General features: G+C 30.0%; 1 protein-coding gene across 8 annotated transcripts in view; it reads right to left on the reverse strand.

The window, feature by feature from the left end:
- Positions 1-20,513, reverse strand: part of AMPdeam (AMP deaminase) — a 253,902-nt gene that overhangs the window by 142,500 nt on the left and 90,889 nt on the right. Inside the window, exon 1 of one of the 8 annotated variants that reach the window (XM_075367431.1) lies at positions 9,366-9,436. The exons of the other annotated variants lie outside the window; for them this stretch is intronic. Within the exon in view, the coding sequence (XP_075223546.1) occupies positions 9,366-9,405 (40 nt within the window). The 5' untranslated portion in view covers positions 9,406-9,436. Of the gene's footprint in view, positions 1-9,365; positions 9,437-20,513 lie in introns of those variants that run through there. 8 annotated transcript variants of the gene reach the window in all.

A 20,513-nucleotide genomic window follows, 5' to 3' on the forward strand; every position in this document is an offset into this window, starting at 1 on the left:
TGCAATATTGTCCAAACGATAATTATAACTTAGTAAACTTGGTTATTATGTTTATTTTTGAACATTAATTATAGACTTCTTTGATGATTCTGTTTACAAATTTTTCTCAATGTAAACAAACAAATATATTGGCATAACACAAAATAAAAGATAAGAACACCACAAATATACGCAATAATAACAACAAAAACAATTTTTTTCTTCAAATACCTTACTATGAAAAAAAAATTAATGTCCTTAAGTATATAGGAATAAATTAAGAAAAAATCTATTTTTATCTTTTTTTTCTATCTATCTTTTTTTCCAGATATTATCTAACTCTACATAGCTAGCCTACACACGATTAAAATATAAACATGAACAAGTTAACCTAACCACAATCTCCAAAAAAGCAGATAAATACTAAATGAATAATTTCTGAACAAAGCAACTGGTTTTTACTATACCATGTAGAAACGTGGGAAGAGATTATGTAATACATGATAACATGATTGATGATAACTCTAATCGTGTAAACAAGTAAAAAAAAAATACTAACCTTGACATCTTGAAACGAAAAAAATTACATTACACATTTCATATATATGAATTATATAAACACTAATTCGCAATATTTATCAAAATTCAAAAGGGAACTCCAAACCTTGTCAGAATTTTTAAAATGTTTGCTACGAAGGTTTGTTTTTATACATACGCCTGTGCACAAACAGTAGTATGTACTGCAGTAATTCTACTATCACAATCGAGTAATAATTTTTAGTATGAACATTTTCCATACGCGCTAAAACGATTTAAATTAAAATTCAAAATATTTTTATAATAATTGTGCAACCTAGAAAATTAAAGTAACTAACATTCTGTCAGTATATTGTTTAGTAAATGCCCTTTCCTAAAACTTATTTTCGATTCCACAATATTATTTTTTGATGGCACAAAAATTATTAACGGAAAATGTACAATAATTACAAGGCTCATTCAATAATTAAAGACGCAAACTTCTCTAGGGCTATAAGGGTTATTTAATCGTTGTGACATTTTTATAACTTTTCAATATAACATGTTTTCAACATTAATACAATTGTCCCATCTCTAAATCAACTAATTTATGCCTGCTACAATCGTTATCTTGATGCCCGACCCAATTTAGCGCATTTTCTTTGACGGCGTCATTGTCTTAAAATTTCTTAACCCATAGCGCATCCTTGAATGGACCGAATAGGTAGAAATCTGATGGGGCCAAGTCAGGACTATTTGGGGATGACGTAGTACTTCCCGAAGCAATTTATCGATAGTTTCTCGAGTTATCTGAGCCTTGTGAGGTCGGGCATTATTGTGAAGCGATAACGGCGGTCGACTATTTCATAGGCAATAATGTATGTCGATCTCGATCGCTACGCGGAGCGGTTTAACTATAACAGAATCTCTAAAGTAAAGACCAGTGGGAAATTTCTCTCCTTAAGGTTGGCGAACCTGTGTCGTTTATGGCCACGCTAGTTAACTACACACTGTATTTTTATCTGTAAGTTGTTCCGTTGTAATATCTTTGATTACGTATGAGTTATTACGTTATAAAATGAATAGGAAAATCGATGTGCCGCGGACTGTGAAATACATGAAATCATACGTTTTTTAAACCATCAAAACGTTAAGTCGGCTGAAATTCGTAGGCAGTTGGTTTCTGTGTACGGTGAATGTAATGAATGAAAGAAACGTACGAAAATGGTGCGAAAGGTTTAGAAATAACAAAATTAATGTGCACGATGAAGAACGTTCAGGGAGGCCCTCGATAATCACCGAGGACTTGTAGAAACGCGTAGATGATGATATCAGAAAAGATCGTCGCTCAACTATTTCTGACCTGGCTCTTCTTTTTCCTAACGTTCCAAGGGGCTGTTATCGGTCGCATTGTTCATGACCATTTAGGCTTCGAGAAGGTTTGTACACGTTAGTTGCCACACGTCTTAACAGGACGTCACCAAAAAGATCCGAATGGGATTTGCTTTGGAATTATTGAGACGCTACACAGAAAAAGGTGATGAGTTCCTTAATTCAATTGTTACCGGCGATGAAACGCCGGTAACAATTGATTTCGTACTACATGTCAGAGAGAAAACAGCAGTCAAGAGAATGGCGTCATTCTCAATCACCAACAAAGGTCAAGCCACAGCCATTTGGACGCAAAGCGATGGTTAGTCTTTTGGGATCGATTTGGCATACTGCTGATTGATTTCTTGCCACGTGGAATGACTATAAATGCAGAAGCCTACTGCAAAACTTACGGCGCGCTATTCAAAATCGGCGACGTGAGCGGCTGACCGACGGGGTCGTCCTGCTGCACGATAATGCACGTCCATATGTTGCTCGTGATTTACTGAGAACATTTGGATGGGAAATTTACGGTCACCCACCATACAGTCCGGACTTAGCTCCTTTTGATTACCGTTTTGTTTGGGAAATTGAAAATTGAAATAATTTTTGAGCGATAACCAATTCGCGGGTGAAGATGAACTTAAAAATGCTGTTAATCAGTGGCTAAGTGAACCGGCGGCAGAAGAATACGAGGATATATTGAAACTGGTGTATCGCTACGATAAATGTCTTAATTCATGTGGCGATTATATAGATAAGTTGTACAAGGTATGTAGTCTTAAGACAAATAATAAAAATATTTGTGAAGTTTTCAGAATAAATTTTTTTACAATGTCTTTGGAGATAACCTCTCGTAGATATGATATGTTAACTCGGTCGGCCAGTAGACTATAATTTTATATTAACTAAAAGCCCGAGAAGCGGCGTAGATTCAATACAAACGTTTACTAAGGTTAATATATAAAATATTGTTTCATAATCGCTTTTGTTAAAGAGAAATTTAATCGTATTGGAATTCTACTGCATATACAGATACTATAGTGTATAAGTGGTACTTTCTTTCCAAATCCTATAGTAGTATAAGAATATATACTAGTAGTGCAATGATTTTTTCGAAGTCTTGGGTTTCCATAACATTTACGTTAAAAGAGTTATGTTTCTTTTTCATTACTCAAATAAGAAAATTTTATCAAAAAAGCTTATAATGACAAAAAAAATAAGGCAACACAACAAATTTATAACAATTCTGAACTCTGGTAATGTTTAAAATTTCCAGAGGTCATTACATCCATCTATTAGTTGTTTTTTTTTTTTTTTACTAATACACTGATCGGTGTATATTTTAGTAAAAATATACAGAACGATAAGAAAAATGAGTCTCATCATTTCTGCAACGATTTTGTATAGAAGAAATTTATTTACGTAAATATTTTTATCGAAGATAAACAAGCCGAACCGTTAAATAAACTGCAACATAAACATCTTACTGACACTCAACACAAGACTATTTTTAACATTAAATTAATGTACGTTATTTCAGGATTTACAGAAACCAAAATATTAACGTTGAAAGGGAAGTGCAAGCAGATAATTTATATATGTGGTCTTTTAATTATTTAAATATTTTAATACAGTTTTTAAAGATTTCACATTAAGAGCAACAAAAAAAGGTTTACGTAATTCCTTTATATGTACTCATTCAAAAATTCCCTGTAAATTGAAGCGGTTTAACTCGTAACGTACTGTATCACAACATTTTGGGATATATACTAATTTGTAGCATTTCACGATTTATTATCACCGCGTTGCATTTAAAACACCTAAAATGCAAGAAGCATCAGTCAATAGTTCCTTCCTTGTAAGTAATGATGTTCACTGTACAATAAATTGCTTCCTGTGTATCAAATATAAATAAGTGTATAGTGAACTGTTCCTTGCTTGTGATCAGAATGAAAGTATCACTCGTAGGTTATATCCACCAGCACTTCGTTGTGCTTGGCATAATAAAAATACTTGTACATAACAGTATATTTGGTTCTGTGAATAAGGTTACGGGAATACTAGTTCCAGTAGTAAAACTGGCTCGAAATGCTTGTTAATCATGAGAATGAGTACAATTAAACGCGTAAGAATTAGGATAATTTCATCATTTCAAGTTCTCTCGATACAAAAGAATTGTTATGTTACGTCCCGGTTGAATAAAACAATATTCTCGATTTAAATTTTCATACAAATTTAACACAACACTAAAATTTACATTATCACATTTTAATAATTAAATAAACATTATATTCGTTTATACTTTGCATAACCTAATCCAAATTAAACATTCATGACTCCAAACTATATATACATAATAATCGAATGAATCAGCATCGTCGAGGAATTCTAACACCATCCGGTATTATGGCTCACGCCACAAAGCGTCACCGTTAACGAGAACCAGATTTCTCCCCGGCCTTGAAGTTTCAAGGTGATACGGTCTCTAGCATACGTTTAAAATATTAAAATTAATTTTAGTTAAAGGATGCATATCTTTTTTAATAACAGGTTTAAAATATTAACAATCTCTTTACAAAATGGATATAAATATTTAATTAGCATTATTTTCAAAACCAAACATTAAAACATAATAAAAGTAATCGGCTAAGTCTATCAGCTGATCTAAAACTATTTTTTTACAAAAAAAATAATAAATAAATAAAAATAGTATTTGGTTCAATAAAAATAGAAACATTTTAATTTAAAAATATAAATAATGTTAATAGACAGATAATTCAACGTTATTGTGTTAACATTTTAAAAAAATTCTACATTTCAAAGTCAAAAAATTTATTAACAGATAACTTAACTGACCATCATTATAATCGGTAGTAGGAAGAAAAACCTTAAAATAGCCCTTTCAATGATGTAATAGCTGCCAAACATAATAGAAAAAGTAACGAAGTATTAAAAAAAAATATCTTAAAATAAATTTAATTGAAACTAAAGAAAACATCTTTCATATTATTTCGAAAAAAACATGCAAGCTAACACAAAAGTTTTAGAGGTTGAAATTCACCAGCAATTTATACTTGGCCAGCACTGTATGATTGCCGATGAGTTCAAAGCTTAATAAAATAATTTGTTTTATAATATAGAAAAAAATATTAAGGTTCGTCTTATTTTACTACTTAATCGCATTTCTATTAAATTATGTAATTTGGTTTTATTATTGAAATTTGTTTTTGAAAAACACAAATTACCTTTTTTTACTTCTTCTGAAATAATTTTTTAATAAAAAAAAAAAAACACCATAGAAATACGTCCAATTAACTAAAACCATAATAAATTATCTATCCATGTCTTCATCCATTTCGCCATCTTTTGGATCAATGGTTTTCCGGATTTGATAGTTTTACAAGAAATGGATGATTAGGTAAAATAAAAGAAAAAAAAATTGTATAATCAATTTCGATAAACTAAGAAAAAAAATTACCCGGTGCCTTCTCTTAACAGGAAAAGCGGAACAAAATGTAAAAGAATGATTTTTAGGTAGATTTCATAAGAAAGCTACCTATTGTAATGGGCATCATGGTTCGACTTCCGGAAAATTTCGACATATCTTTTTCACATCCCCAGACCCTAAAACCACCGTCAGTCTAAAAGTTGACATATATATATATACACACACACAAGATCCGGTTGGTGATTTCTGCAGGTATCTGTTTTTTTAATGAAACTCAATTTAAATGAATGATTAATGATAATTTAATACATTACTGCCGGGTTGCCTAGCAAAAATTAACCGCAATTCCCTTTAATTAAACATATTGTAATTAATTTATTTTAACGAATTGCAGCGATATTTTTTTATAGTGAATTAAACGTCATTTGAAAGAAAATGATATGAAGAATATAAAAAATAATGGTTGCAAGCTCTCAGTCAGCCACAATCTCAAAATTGGCAGGTGTAAACAGTTATGTTATTCTTTATTTATGTTCGTTATTTTTTTTAAAATATAAATACTAAATTGAAGTTTATTATTATTATTTTTATACAGTAAAAGCAATCGTGCTTTAAAAAAAATGGCCACAAGTAGTGGTTGCCATTATTTGAACTAATTACTATCACTCTGGACGAGAGTGAACCAGAGCGAAGGAATGCGCGCGCTGCTTCATGTTGTAAACAAGAACGCAGCGCGACTATCGTGAACAGAACAAATTAAACTTCAATTTAAAAAAAAAAAACACGTTGAGCGTCAACAATTAACGTTAACATACTTGTTTTAACTGGCAAATTGGAGGTTGCGGTTGACTGAGAGCTGGCAACCATTTTTTTTTATATTCTTCACATCATTTTATTTCAAATGACGTTTAATTCACTTAAAACAAAATATAGTTGAAATAAATTAATTACAATATGTTTAATTAAAGGTAATTGCCGCTAATTTTTGCTAGGCAACCCGTCAGTAATGTATTAAATCATTAATCGTTCATTTAAATCGGGTTATCTGCAGAAATCTGCTGCATCTTAAAACTAATATATTTCACTTTCTTGTGGACACGATAAGTGCCGTAATTTTCCGCCAATCACTTTCAAATTGATACATAAAATATAAAGACCCAAAATCTCAATCGAGTTCGTTAATGGGAAAAATCGGACAAGCGGGTAAAAATGGGAGGGCTTTGTCGAAAAAGCAAAGCATCGCTATAATTTTCTTATTACGTAAAATATAGAATTCGTTTAAAGTTCCTACTATTCTTTGGATAAGGGCCTAAAACTTATATAAGTAAAGTTTTTTGATATCACCAACCACTGGCCCAGAGGGTGAAAAAAATAAGATTTTGAAGACAAAAAAAAAATCAAACCTCCTTTAATAGGCACAGTATCGAATTGATTTAAAGTGACCCGTTTGTCCTCTAGACATTACTTAAAACTTTTGTCTAAAACAATTTTTGATATGAGCAACCCTTTCGGCAAAGGGTTGCTGGAATTTCAAGATTGGGCTTGTCATATGTTAAACGTGTGAAACTTTTTTTTCACATGCAACCATCGTCGTATTGAGCAAATTTTAAGTTTTTCTTAATAGTGGAAATCGTTTTATCCCCTACTTAGCACCGGTGAAATCTACCTCCTACTTCCGGCGATCCGAAAGGAATTTTTTTAATATTATTTGTTTCTGAACGGTTATCGATTACTTTTTACCGATTTTTTTTTTAACTACTCTAAAGATTTTCTAAATTAGCTTATCAAAACGAACATAACACTTCAGCCTATGATACGTATTTCTTAAAAAAAAAGATAAAAAAAACCTAGGTCCAAAAAAAAACAGTCATATTAGGCGAAGACAATTAAAACCCATTAATAATTAACGCATTTCATAAGGAATATTGATTTAGAATTTTTTTTAGTTTCACACGGGAGTAATATAGAATTAAAATAAGGATTTTCTTACATTTTCTCCAAACATTTACAACAGGATATTTATTGAAAAAATAAAATTGCACAAGTCAAAAGAAAATTGATAGTGGAGTCCACTTTTATCGGTTATTATCATAAAAAATAAAGTTTTTAAAATGCAAACAACCTGGTAACGATAAGGCAAGCCAAGTATAAACCTACAACCCACCGGGTTGGTCTAGTAAACGCGTCTTCCTACGATTTGGTAGTCGAGAGTTTCAGCGTTCAACTCCTAGTAAAGTCAGTTACTTTTATACGGATTTAAATACTACATCATGGATACCGGTGCTCTTTTGTGGTTAGGTTTCAATTAACCACACACTTTAGAAACGGTCGAACTGAGACTGTACGAGACTACACTTCATTTACACTCATAAATATCATCCTCTTAAGTAATATCTGAACGGTAATTACCGGAGGCTAAACAGGAAAAATAAAAATAAAAGCGTATAAACCTACATGTTTATCCGTAAGGTAAACTACTTTTAAACGCACACTAACATAAAAAAGAAAAATTACAACGTGATTCACGTAACATTATCGGAGCTTACTGAGTTTATAGTACTAACAAAAATAATGAAAAACATACAAACATGGATCCGAAAATGCTCCGTTAGCGAGTTACAGCTGACGAAAGATTTCGTCCAGATTCCTGGGCAAACAGTGAAACAAAAACATACTGAAACTCTGGAAACAATAATTAAAGGGTAAACTAGATGATTTTTTATGGTTTTTGGTGTAAAAAAATTGAATAAAACAGGTTCCTTAACCGTATCTTCAGTAGTTTTCATAACATCCGATGTAAAAGAGAAAAAAAAATTTTTCCATAAAACACATTTTTTACGTTTGTAATACAAAAACTTTGTTAAATGATTAATAAATGAGTAAAATTTATTATCAAACCTTGTAGAGAATTTAATTTTTGCACTTTTTTCGAAAAGTCGGTAATACAAAATGTTATATAAAAAATGAATAGCGCAATTATTAGTGATAGATTTATATTTAGATATTACACGTATCTGATAAAAATAGATGGCAGTTTTTATTATATTAATACTATTTTTAATACATTAAACAGGAAGAGATTATGGATGACATAAGAAGGTCACATGTGATTTATATAGAAATGCAAAAATAACTGAACATCTTAACCACAATAATGCATAATTTCTATGTTATACCGTTAAGAACAAATTTTTAATAAATTGCAGAAGGAAATTAAATACATTTTTAAAGGCAGAGCATATTATTAAAAAGGTTGGATTATTATGCAAGACCCGACACAATAATTACAATAAAAAATATTAATTCAGAATAATGAAAAGTTTTAAAAATTAGCAAAATAACACTGAAATGTAATTTTTAATTTTCAAAAAAAAAGAAAAGGAAAAGCACAACAATGAACGGTAAATATATTCACAAATAGGTAACTACAAAACAGATATTATTAAATTAAAAGTAACTAATTTATTTTCCTAATATATACGTTACAATCCGATTAATTACTGAATAATAAGTTAGGCCCCCCACGACCTATTGAGATGAGAATGAATGATACGTACGATATGTAAATTAGGTGTAATCTTGGCTCAGGCCGACCGTTCCTGAGATGTGTAATTAATTAAACCCCAAGAGAAGTGGACAATATCGCAGATTATATTGAAAACTAATAATATTGAAAACTAGGTAAAGATTTAGGACAGGTCGTATATATCAGAGCCAACAATCCTCCTTTGTTGGGTTTTACATATGGGCAGTGATTTTTTTAAGGTTTTTTCTATTTTAAAGTAAAAAAAAAAAATCACCAAGTATTCAAATTCGTATAAAAGCAACTAACTTTTACTAGGATTTGAACCTTAGAATCTTTGAAAATCAGCTGTTAAACAACTGTTATGCGACGACTAGTTAATCACTAGACCGGCTAGGTAAGCTAAACGTAACTAATAAATAAATAAAAAAATTAAATTATACAAATTTAAAAGTAACTAATACAAAAAAAAAACTTATACAAATTTTACTTATAAAATAAATAAAAACCCTGACAAAAACTTACCACTACTTCCTGAATTACTACGAAAAATACGGGCACTCATTTTATAAAATTACAAACCACACCTGAAAGCAGTTATAACTTAAGTATAGGTTAAGATACGTCACCGTGATTCTATTCGCAAAATACCACGTGATTTACGATAAGCACAATCGTCACACAACAGAGTATCTACTAAATGTAGTACACTGCACGTTGATGTCAATCATGATTTATTTGAAAGTTTTAAAAAATATAACGTAGAAGCGTATAGGAAAATTTGCATACCAATTTCTGTCTTACTTACAAGGTAATTAGCAGTCAACACTACATTTCTGTTAGTACGGCTATAAAGGTAAACTGATCTAAATTAACCTGAAAAATAAATTTACATTAAATTCCTCCTACTAACTTTTTTATTTTTTAAAGAAGGGGCACTTTACTCGATCAACCTCTTGTCAATTTTTTAAAATCACGTTCATTCACGTCAATCTCCAGTTGACAACATTCAATCTCAAATAATTCCTTCTAATTTTTTATTTTTATTTTTATAACTGGTATAATGAAAAAAATAAGATAAAAATAACCGCAATTAAAAAAAAAGAAACAGTTAATTATTTTAAAAACTGGCAGAAACTTACCACTACTTCCTGAATTATTATGAAAAGTACGGGCACATATTTATAAAAATTACAAGCCGCATTTGAAACCAGTTCATATAAACCTAAATTTAAACAATCAAGGTTAATCATATTATCTCTAACCGAATGAGAGTTAAAACATAGAAGCAGACAATTTTTGAAAGAAAAAACCTTATTTTTTTTACCGACAGACTTTAAAAAAAAGGAAATTCTCAGACGATTAGGCTGTAAACCTTTTGTTTATGTATGTTCAAGCCTTTCTATTTACCAAATGGACTGATTTTGATGATCATTTCTTTTTTCTTAGAGGTGGTCGCGTTGAATTTTTTCCAGATAACTTAAATGGAAAATTTTCAATCGGAAATACAATCTATGTAGACGATTTCAAGAAATTTTTCAATTATTAATTTCCATCTCCTTTATATTACACAACAGTTTAATGATACACTAGACTGATATTCAAATTATTTCGTGAAAATTAATTTGAAGATATAAGATAAAAAAATCCCTTTCGATACGCCGGAAGGCGGCGGTAGATTTCACCGGTGCTAAGTAGGTGATAAAAAAGATTTTCATCTTAAATTAAAGAAAAACTTCAAATTTACTCAATACGACAATGGTTGCAAGTGAAAAAATGTTTCACATGTTTAGCATACGACAAGCCCCATCTTTTTACAATTCAAGCAATATTTTGGTCATCTCTTGCCGTAATGGTTAGTCAAAACAAAAATTGTTTCAGACAAACGTTTTATGTAATGTTTAGAAAACTAACGACCACTTTAAACCGAATTAATTAATACTGTGCCTAATAAGGAGGTATGATTTTTTTCCCTCATTTCGAAACCTCATTTTCTCTACAGCCTGGACCAATGGTTGATGATATCAAAAATCTATACTCAGATAAGTTTTAGGCCCATATCCAAAGAATAAATAGCAGGAACTTCCAACGAATTCGATATTTTACTTAATATGAAAGTTATAGCGATATTTTGTTTTTTTCGAAAAAGCACCCACATTTTTACCCCATGGTCCGATTTTGGCCGTTAACGAACACGACCGAGATTTTTGGTCGTTATATTTTATGTATCAATTTGAAAGTGATTGGCGCAAAATTACGGCAGTTTTGTCCACAAGAAAGTGAAAAAAAAAAATATATATATATATATAAACCTTTGAACTGACAGTGGTTTTGGGGTCTGCGGTATGTGAAACACGAAGATATGTCGAAATTTTCCGGAAGTAGAATCATGGTAACCATTACAAGTAGCTTTCTTATGAAATCTACCTAAAAATACATTCTAGAAAGCTATAAATCACTCCCCAACATAAGTAGTTTACCGGTATTAATTTAATTGTTTTTATCAGATGCAGGTTTCACTTCTTTGCATTTCTTCCGAAAGGATATTTTACGCATGGGCAGTGGTTTTTTAAAGTCTTTCCATTTTAAATTTTAAAAAATCTGATGTGGACACCACAGCTTCCTTGTACGCCTTTTAAATTACATATACACATTTTTAAAAGTACATAAAATTTTATTTCATTAACAACTTCTAATATTTTTTCATATTTTTTTTTATTGTTATTATTTATTGTAATTTTTTTATATTCAGAGGTTAATAACTATTAATAAATCAATATATTTAAATTTAAAAAAAAAAGGGAGATGAAGTCTGATTCGTACCGATGTGCCTCCCCTTGTAAGATCCAAATATTTTATTAATTAAAATATTATTTGGCTACAACTCTGGAACTAATGAAAATAAGTACCATTTTGAAAAGCTCTCAATGAGAGCTTATTACTGCAGCTAAGAAAAAATTCAAAATCCAAATTGTTTTTGATTTTGAATCAAAAGGGGAGCTGCACAAATAGATGTTACAACAGTCGTAAATTCAAAATTTCAACATCCTACGGCTAAATCGTTTTCGAAGTATGCGAAATACATATGTACGTACAGACGTCACGTCGAGACCAGTCAAAATGGATTCAGGAATGGTCAAAACGGATACTTCCGATCAAATCTGAAAACTGAAATTTTTTGCTATCACAATAGTTCCTTTACTTTGTACAAGGGAGTAAAAGATGGTCTAAAAAATAATTTGCTCTCAAGATTTCTTTAAATTTTATTTTAGATGGTTTTAGAAAGGCCGGATTTATCCGATAAGATTATTGAGCACCGACCGATTCGAAAAGTCTCCGAGTCGGACCAACGGGTAACCTCTTCTCAACTAAACTCTACCAAAACTCTATCATCAACGTCTTGGAGAAGCAAAGAGGTCACCTACATCCACAGAACTAATAATGAGGATGAAAGGATCGATAATAATGGAAAAAGTTGGGTGATGAGAAAAGACGATCATGGTAACAGCCGTCTTGCCTGGGAATTAATTATTAGCAGAATGTTGGTAGTTGATTTTAATTGACATCGATTCTAAAAATTCTATGTTTAAAGACGTGAAAAGTTTTTTATTTTATTTTAGGCGAAGGTCTTTTAAGATCTTTATTTATTTTAATAACATACATCATCAGAAAGTATGTATTAATATTCTCTCCAGTAATTATTCGATCTTTCTAACTTACAAATAATTTTTCTCTGAGTTCAGTAAAATTATATGTTCGAAACATGATATACTCGTTAGTAAATCTCCTTTGTTCCTATAAGGCCAGCCCTATCATTTTTGCCGCCATAGACAAACCAAAAAAATTGTGCCCCCCAAGCTTCAAAATTAAAAAAAAAAAAAACACAAATTTTTAAAAGAACCATGTTAACCAAAAAAATTACTTATAACTGAATTAAGATAATAATACTACTAATACAATTTTACGGAAAACTGTTTTACTGAGAAACAAAATTTACATTTTTAACGAGTTAACGACAACGAACTTACTAACTAAAATGTAGTTTAACTACTAACTAAACCTACTGTTTTCAGAGATAATTTAGATATACTTTTATTCAATAAACAAAATTAGTACAATAATAATATTATTCTACTAATAAATAGTAAATAATATTACTTTCTACATTCAAGTAATCACAATATATTTTTGTGAGTTGCGTTATTATTTTTTTGCGCTCTAGTTTAAGCGGTTTTGCGCTCCTAAATTTTGCCACCGTATGCAATCGTCTACCTTGCCAACCGCCTAGGCCTGGCCCTGGTTCCTAGAATAAAACTATTTTTGAATTTGTTTCCCATATGAGCCAAATATCAACAAAAGTTGATATAAAAATTTCAACAATTAGAGATACAATCTAAATATTATTTAAAATCAAAGACATTACTTTTAGCTTTTTATTTTCATTTTTAAGGAAATATTAAAGTAAAAATACAACCGCAATCAAAATTTATTATTACTGTACTCTGTCTATAAGGATTCCACAATATTTTAAGTTTCTTTCCTTGTGATCAATTTCTTGAATAAAAAGTACAAAGAATAATCATGTGGATGGTAAAACAAACTTGATTATAACAAAATTTCAGATTTGAGATACATTTTTATTTTATTATTTTTTTTACTTAATTGAACTCACTTTTTTTACTGCCTAAAAGAAACTGATATATAAAAATCCTGAAAAATAATGAAAATAAATTAAAATCTCTCCACATAATTTCATAAACATCATCAGCATATCCCTAAGAAATTAAAAACTAATTTTTAAAAAATAAAACAAATAAAATATGATATTTTGACTAAGGATGTTAATATCAACTTCACACAACTTCGAAAATAATCTCTTCAAATAACTTTGTGCGATGTGCCGGTATCCACGATACTAGATCGTGGATATCGTTGTTCTTTGGTGGTAGGGTCTCAATTAACCACACATCTAAGGAATGGTCTACCTGATATTGTTCAAGACTACATTTTATTTATATTCATACGTATCATCCGCTGAAGTAATACCTTGCGGTGGTTTCGAATGCTAAACGGAGAAAAAAGAGTCAATTAAGTGCATCGGTATGTTTATCATAAGAAACGAATTTATTTAATGCGATATATTTTTCAATCCCTGTGAAAAAGTTTTCCACCCTGATTACTCCTCACTCAGAAAAAAGTTACGAAAAATATTTCAAGTACTAAGATTTGACAACTCTCAATTTTTGGGGGACTTTCTTTTTTATTCCAATTTTATTCAAAAAAAATTACAAAAAAGAAGATGTACCATTAAACATTTAAATCTAATACAAATCAGCTTCCAGATAAAATAACTCTTTTCATTATTTCTCAAGCCCACCTAAGTTCTTTAAAAAAATAATAATTACACGTTATTACAATAAAAGTTATTAAAACAAAATTTTATGAATATAAGTTTATCAGTTCGTGAAATATAAAGAAAAATGGCAACAAATATACACAAATATACTCATGTACAAAAATATTTTTTTTTTTACTCAGACAACGTCAAAACATTGAGAAAGAAAGATTACTTCCCCAATTTAAAAAAATTAAATATATATATATTCAAACAAAATTTTAATATATACAAATTTCTTTAATGATAAAAAAACCATTTAATGGTCTACTTTAAATTATTCAGTCGAGTAATATATTGTCAATAATAATTAATAAGTAGAAGTAAAATATTTCTGAACATCTAAAACTAAACTAAGGCGCCTAAATAGTCAACTGCCCGACTCAATTGTCAATACAAATTAGTTAAAACTCATCCATTGTTCTGGTTAAAATATTTAAATAAAATAATAATAATAAACATATATGCATATCAACGCTAGCAAATATATAAACGTAACGGCATTTGTATAGTGTAAATCAGCCAAATTTTTAATCTTTGAACAATTACTGTATAGCTATATAATTTATAACGAGATGTTATTTAAATTTAATATTTTTTTTTAAATTGGCCATTTCATGTACAATACAAAAAAATATTTACTGTAATAAACCATTACTGAAATAAATTTTTAAATGAACTCCTGTGTACTTATGTACCCACGTAAGAAGTTATACTTTGGCGTGAATAAAAAAATTTTTTTTTACGCATTCAATCAAATTTTAACTGAGTCAAACGATTGATAGACGACATTAAATACCATGAATAAAAGTTAGAATAAATAACATTTATAATAAATATTTACTTTATACAGTTAAAACAGTATTGAAGTATTCGTTGTCGTATAAAAAAAAGTTCATCGATCATCGAATATATTTCGATTAGTTTAGTTCCATTAATTCTTCGTATGACGATTGAATAGGCACGAGGGTTTATCAGCGGCATAAGATATGAAAAATATGATACAAATAGTTTTATTTTATAATAGTGTATTTTATAAAAAATTTCGTTTTTTGGAAAATTTAAAATTATTTATGCAAAATCAAGAATTTATCTGATGTGTGCTATTTTCAGTAAAAAATATAATTTTACTCATAAAAAATAATACTTACATAAATATAACTTCAAAACTTGATACACAATTTTCACAAAAATATACGCTGTAATATAAATAAAGTTTTATGAATATGAACAATATTCACAGTTTAAAATATCCGTCTTCAGAAATCCGTGTATATAAATATATATTTATTACGACTAAATATCTGTTATGTTTACAACACGTGCTAATCACTTAATGCATTGAACGACTGACTGAATTTCACACTACACGCATGTGCGTGCAAGCTGATCCACTTGGGCCTGCGCAAATCTTAATGGTGTGTTACATCGGCGCGCGCAACTTCCGTAACTTGCTGAAAATACACTCTGATCAGTTTCTCCTAACGCGCCAAAAAAAGTATAATTTCAAAAACAATGGAACACAAGAAAACAGTTTTAAAAAGGTTTCGTAAAATCTAAAACGGGGTAGTCGTATATAATATAAGTATCAATAGATACTCACGGAAAATTGTATACCGTAAATGAAAAAATAATTTATAAATTAATTTTTAAAAAAGAAGAAATAATATCAAATATTGATTAACAAATATATTAAATACTTTTTTCTTTTTTTACATCGTTTGTTTATAGTGGCATCACCGATAACAGTTATTTTAGCAAGTGATTATAATTAATTAGAAAATAAACACCAAACATTGAATGAATAACACATATTACTACACACAGAACATCACCACCAGCCTATTTTCACTGCGCACATAGTATTCCATAACCGATCTCCGTAAGAAAAACCATTAAAGTTCTTCATCCCACTATTACAAAGAAACCGCACAACAGCGGTTGTGCGGTTGAATAATCAATTCCAGTTGAGTAAAACCCTCACATCTGAACCCGGGTTTAATTGTTGTCGAATAGACCCCAAAAATTGGGCCATCTATGAGTAAATGGATTAGGACCATTTTAAATTGCACGCCTTACAGTTCTGTTGAGGAGAGGCGCCAAATAGATGGGCGTAGATTAGCAGTGTGTTCTCCGTGGGAGAATTCAGCAGCCAGAAATTATTCCTCTGAGTACGTAGTTTGATACGGGCTTAAATACTTACACACTATAAAACATTTCTATCAACATTTATGGATAAAAAAAAAAAACAATAAAAAATCCTGTTGTTTTATAAGCAATCCCAATCGAATGCATCAACTTATCTTAAAACGATCCAAACCATGAAATCTTTATTAAGGCGATGTGTGTAGCTTTCAACGTTTTGGAGGCCTTAAACTAACATTACGCTTAGATTATGATTGCCCAAAACGTCAATAGTTTAGTTTTTAACTTACATTTACTACTTCTTCAGTTTTTAGAAAAGTATACGTACTTTTTACTTCCTTGTACGAAGTAAAGGAAATATTGTGATCGCAAAAAACGTCGGTTTTCAGATTTCAGCGGAAATACATTTTCACCATCCCTGAATCGATTTTTACTAGTTTCGGCGTGACGTCTGTACGTACGTAAGTATCTCGCATAATTCAAAAACGATTAGCCGTAGGATGTTGAAATTTTGTATTTAGGACTGTTGTAACATCTAGTTGTGCACCTCTCTCTTTGATTGCAATCGACTAGACCAATTGTATTCAAAAAAGCCCAAGATTTTGAACTTTTTCTTAAATGCAGTAATAAGCCTTAATTGAGAGCTTTTCAACTATATATCGTAAGTGGTAATTATTTTCATTGGTTTCAGAGTTATAGCTAAATAAAATTTTAATTAATGAAATATTAAGATCTTACAAGGGGAAGGTACATCGAATTCGAATCCGACTTCCATCTCCTTTTTTTTTGGCTTTTTTTTAAATTAAATATATTGATTTATTAATAATTATTAACTTCTCATTATAAAAAAATTACGATAAATATCAATAACAATAAAAAAAAATGGAAAAATATCAGAAGTTATTAACGAAAATATTTTATATACTTTTCATTTTAGGAAAATGTGTATATGTAATTTAGTAAGCGTACAAGGAAGTCATGTAGTGTCCAATCAGATTTTTAATTTACTCTACTTATTTACATACAATTTCCGTAATATCTACGAATGATGATTAGTACAAAATAACAGAAATGAATTACTACAACAGAAATGGCCAATTATAAAATTGCAATGATGATTCCCATTATTTTTATTAATAGAGATAAATAATACATTTTCTACATTTTATATGAAACAAGCAATGATGAATATGTAATATGTATATGTACTTATGTAAATGTAACATCGGCCATTTTAATTTCTCAGTTTGAAACGGCTTATATAATAATAATTTATTACTAAATTTTATAACAAATAAATTTGAATTTTAAATAAAATATATTAAAATTTATAAGTCTATTCCGTAAATAATAAAATTAAAGCTAGAAACTGGATTCTTTCAAACCGTTAAAAATCTAGCACATGTTATACTTGCAATATATGTTAATACTTGCTTATTATAATTAATTACGCTACTAATATTTCATGTCCATAAATATTATTACCACTTTACTAAACTTAAAATCACATATTTATAATATATGCATAATTGTACACTATACTTTAACAATTATACGAGTATTCTGTACGTTAAGTAAAATACAAAACGATGTACGAAATTAAAGAGATATCATAAGCAAAGTTTAGAGTCCATTTGAAACCAACACAAGTTTATTTTAAGAACAAATTAATGTGTTTTATTTAAAGATTTACATAAACCAAATAAATATTAGACTGTTGAAGAAAGCAACTAAGAAAAAGAAACAGCGTGTTAATTTATGGATAAACAGCAGCTTTTCATCTTTCAACTTTTAAATATTAACCATATTTCGATAGAAACGTTAGTAAACACATCAATTCAAGGTAGAACCCAATTGCAAAATATATTACTGTAGAATTTCACCAGTAATATCTTTTTCCTTAATATATAAATAGAAAGAAATTTAGTTCCCCAAAATGAATTCTGAATCTAAGGACTAAAGTACATTAAAAAATACATTTCAGTTGTATGTATATATATATATATATATATATATATATATATATACATATTTATTTATTGTGATGCATAAATTACAATTAAAATGGGAAAAGAGATTTGTTTTTAATGAGTACCGTACAGATAAAAATACAAAACTTTGACAATTTTAAAACAGACAGCTCATAAAAAATTTTATAATAAAATTTCGCTCAAAAAACAATTACCAAATACTTTAATTTAAATCTAAACATAGATAACCATCTATGTTGTTAAAGATCATCAAGAGAATATGCTTTACTTCAATGAACGTTTGGCATACCGCTTTATTTCTGGTTAGCTTCTAAGATAAATGTAGACATAGCAAGTCAATAGCTGGAAAAAAATAACAGTTTTACGCGATTGATAACTAAGAGCACAACATCGCAAGTCAAAGTAAGAAGTGTAATACAAACCGTAAGGATCAAAAAGGACTATTGGATAGCACGCAAACTAAGAAGAAAATACCGCTTATAAAACCCAACAACAAAACGAAACGTAGCAAGAATAAGGAGAGGCAGAAAGGAAATGGAATATTAACAATTTGAAAAAGAATATGAAAAAGAAGCTTTCAGAATAAAGGCGGATAACCCGTTACACTAAGACCTATGTTCAGACAGATCCAACACCGGTGATGATGAACAGCCTCCAAGGCGTTAAGTTCTCAAACGGCATCACAAAAATAACCTTCCATTGGGTATCTGAGATAAAGGTTAAAATTCACAATAGGTTAATATTATTAAAACACACAACACAATTCTGGGGTTGTTCCAACGTTTTTCATAGGGAAGACTGGGCCTAAAATGATTTTTTTATTATTTTAAGAGAATAATAATTTACCACAGGATATATTTCAATTACTTAACACAAAATCCTCGGATTAATGTTGTCATCCTTTCTTTTTCCTGTTTAGCCTCCGGTAATAACCGTTCAGGTATTACTTCAGAGGATGAATGAGGATGATATGTATGAATGCAAATGAAGTGAAGTCTTGCACAGTCTCAGTCCCATTTCTGAGATGTGTGATTAATTGAAACCCAACCACCAAAAAACACCGGTATCCACGATCTAGTATTCTAATCCGTATAAAAATAACTGACTTTACTAGGACTTAAACGGTGGAACTCTCGCCTTCCAAATCAGCTGATTTGGGACGCGTTTAACACTGGACCAACCCTGTGGATTAACGTTTCTATCCTGGGTAAAGATTTTTCAATCCAACCAGAAACTTAAGACGAAATAGGCACTTATTCCCTGGAAAGACTAAAAAATTCCTTTAGATGGATTACTAATACGTACTGTCGCGTGTTATTGGTTCGATAAGGATATTGAGAGATAGCACGAATGAGAATTCTTACAAATACAACTCTAATTTTACTATCTACTTTACAATAGCTAATACAAATTAATAGTTTATAACACAGATAATTACAAAAAGAAACTGGCATACACTTCTATGAATGAAAAATGCACTTGTCCTCTGTTCACAATGAACTCGCCGAACAGCTTTTCGTACTTAACCGCAGACAAGAACATTATCTCAAAACGGAATGCTCTAGTGACGGATTCTTAGTTTATAACTTGTCTGTTATCGCACACTTACTTCGAATGCTCTCGTACACTGTCCTTGCGTTCATCGCAAACTTATCGCACGCTGTACTGATGTTCTCGGTCATCAGTAGTATTTATATCTTCGAACCTCGGGTTTGATCTGCGGTAACAACAGCCAACCTACTCTTTTCTTCGTTCAAGCGTAATGGTTTCTACTGTCCGAACTTTCTACACTAATCTAGAAAGAATTTTTTTGTTTTTGTTTCTGGATTTTTCATTTTCAATCTGTATGTCGATTTATGTTCATTTTCTTTCTCTTTCTTATTCTGGGACTTTCTATTATTGGATGCTTTTCTACCCGTTACAATACACACAAAATCTTGTTTTAGTGTCTACTAACATTCATAAAAACAACATTCCGCTTTGATGATAGCAACTTTTCCCCAAACTATCTGACCGACCTCTACGCAGTTCGTAAACATATACCTTGAAATCCACCAAATAATTTCATAATAATTGTGAAACCCTAATTACTAAAAGAAAAACTAGCAACCAAAAGCAGAGTTTTTGGAGGAAAAGAAGGTG

The sequence above is a fragment of the Lycorma delicatula genome, chromosome 5 (assembly GCF_047948215.1).
Source record: "Lycorma delicatula isolate Av1 chromosome 5, ASM4794821v1, whole genome shotgun sequence".
Taxonomy (NCBI): domain Eukaryota; kingdom Metazoa; phylum Arthropoda; class Insecta; order Hemiptera; family Fulgoridae; genus Lycorma; species Lycorma delicatula.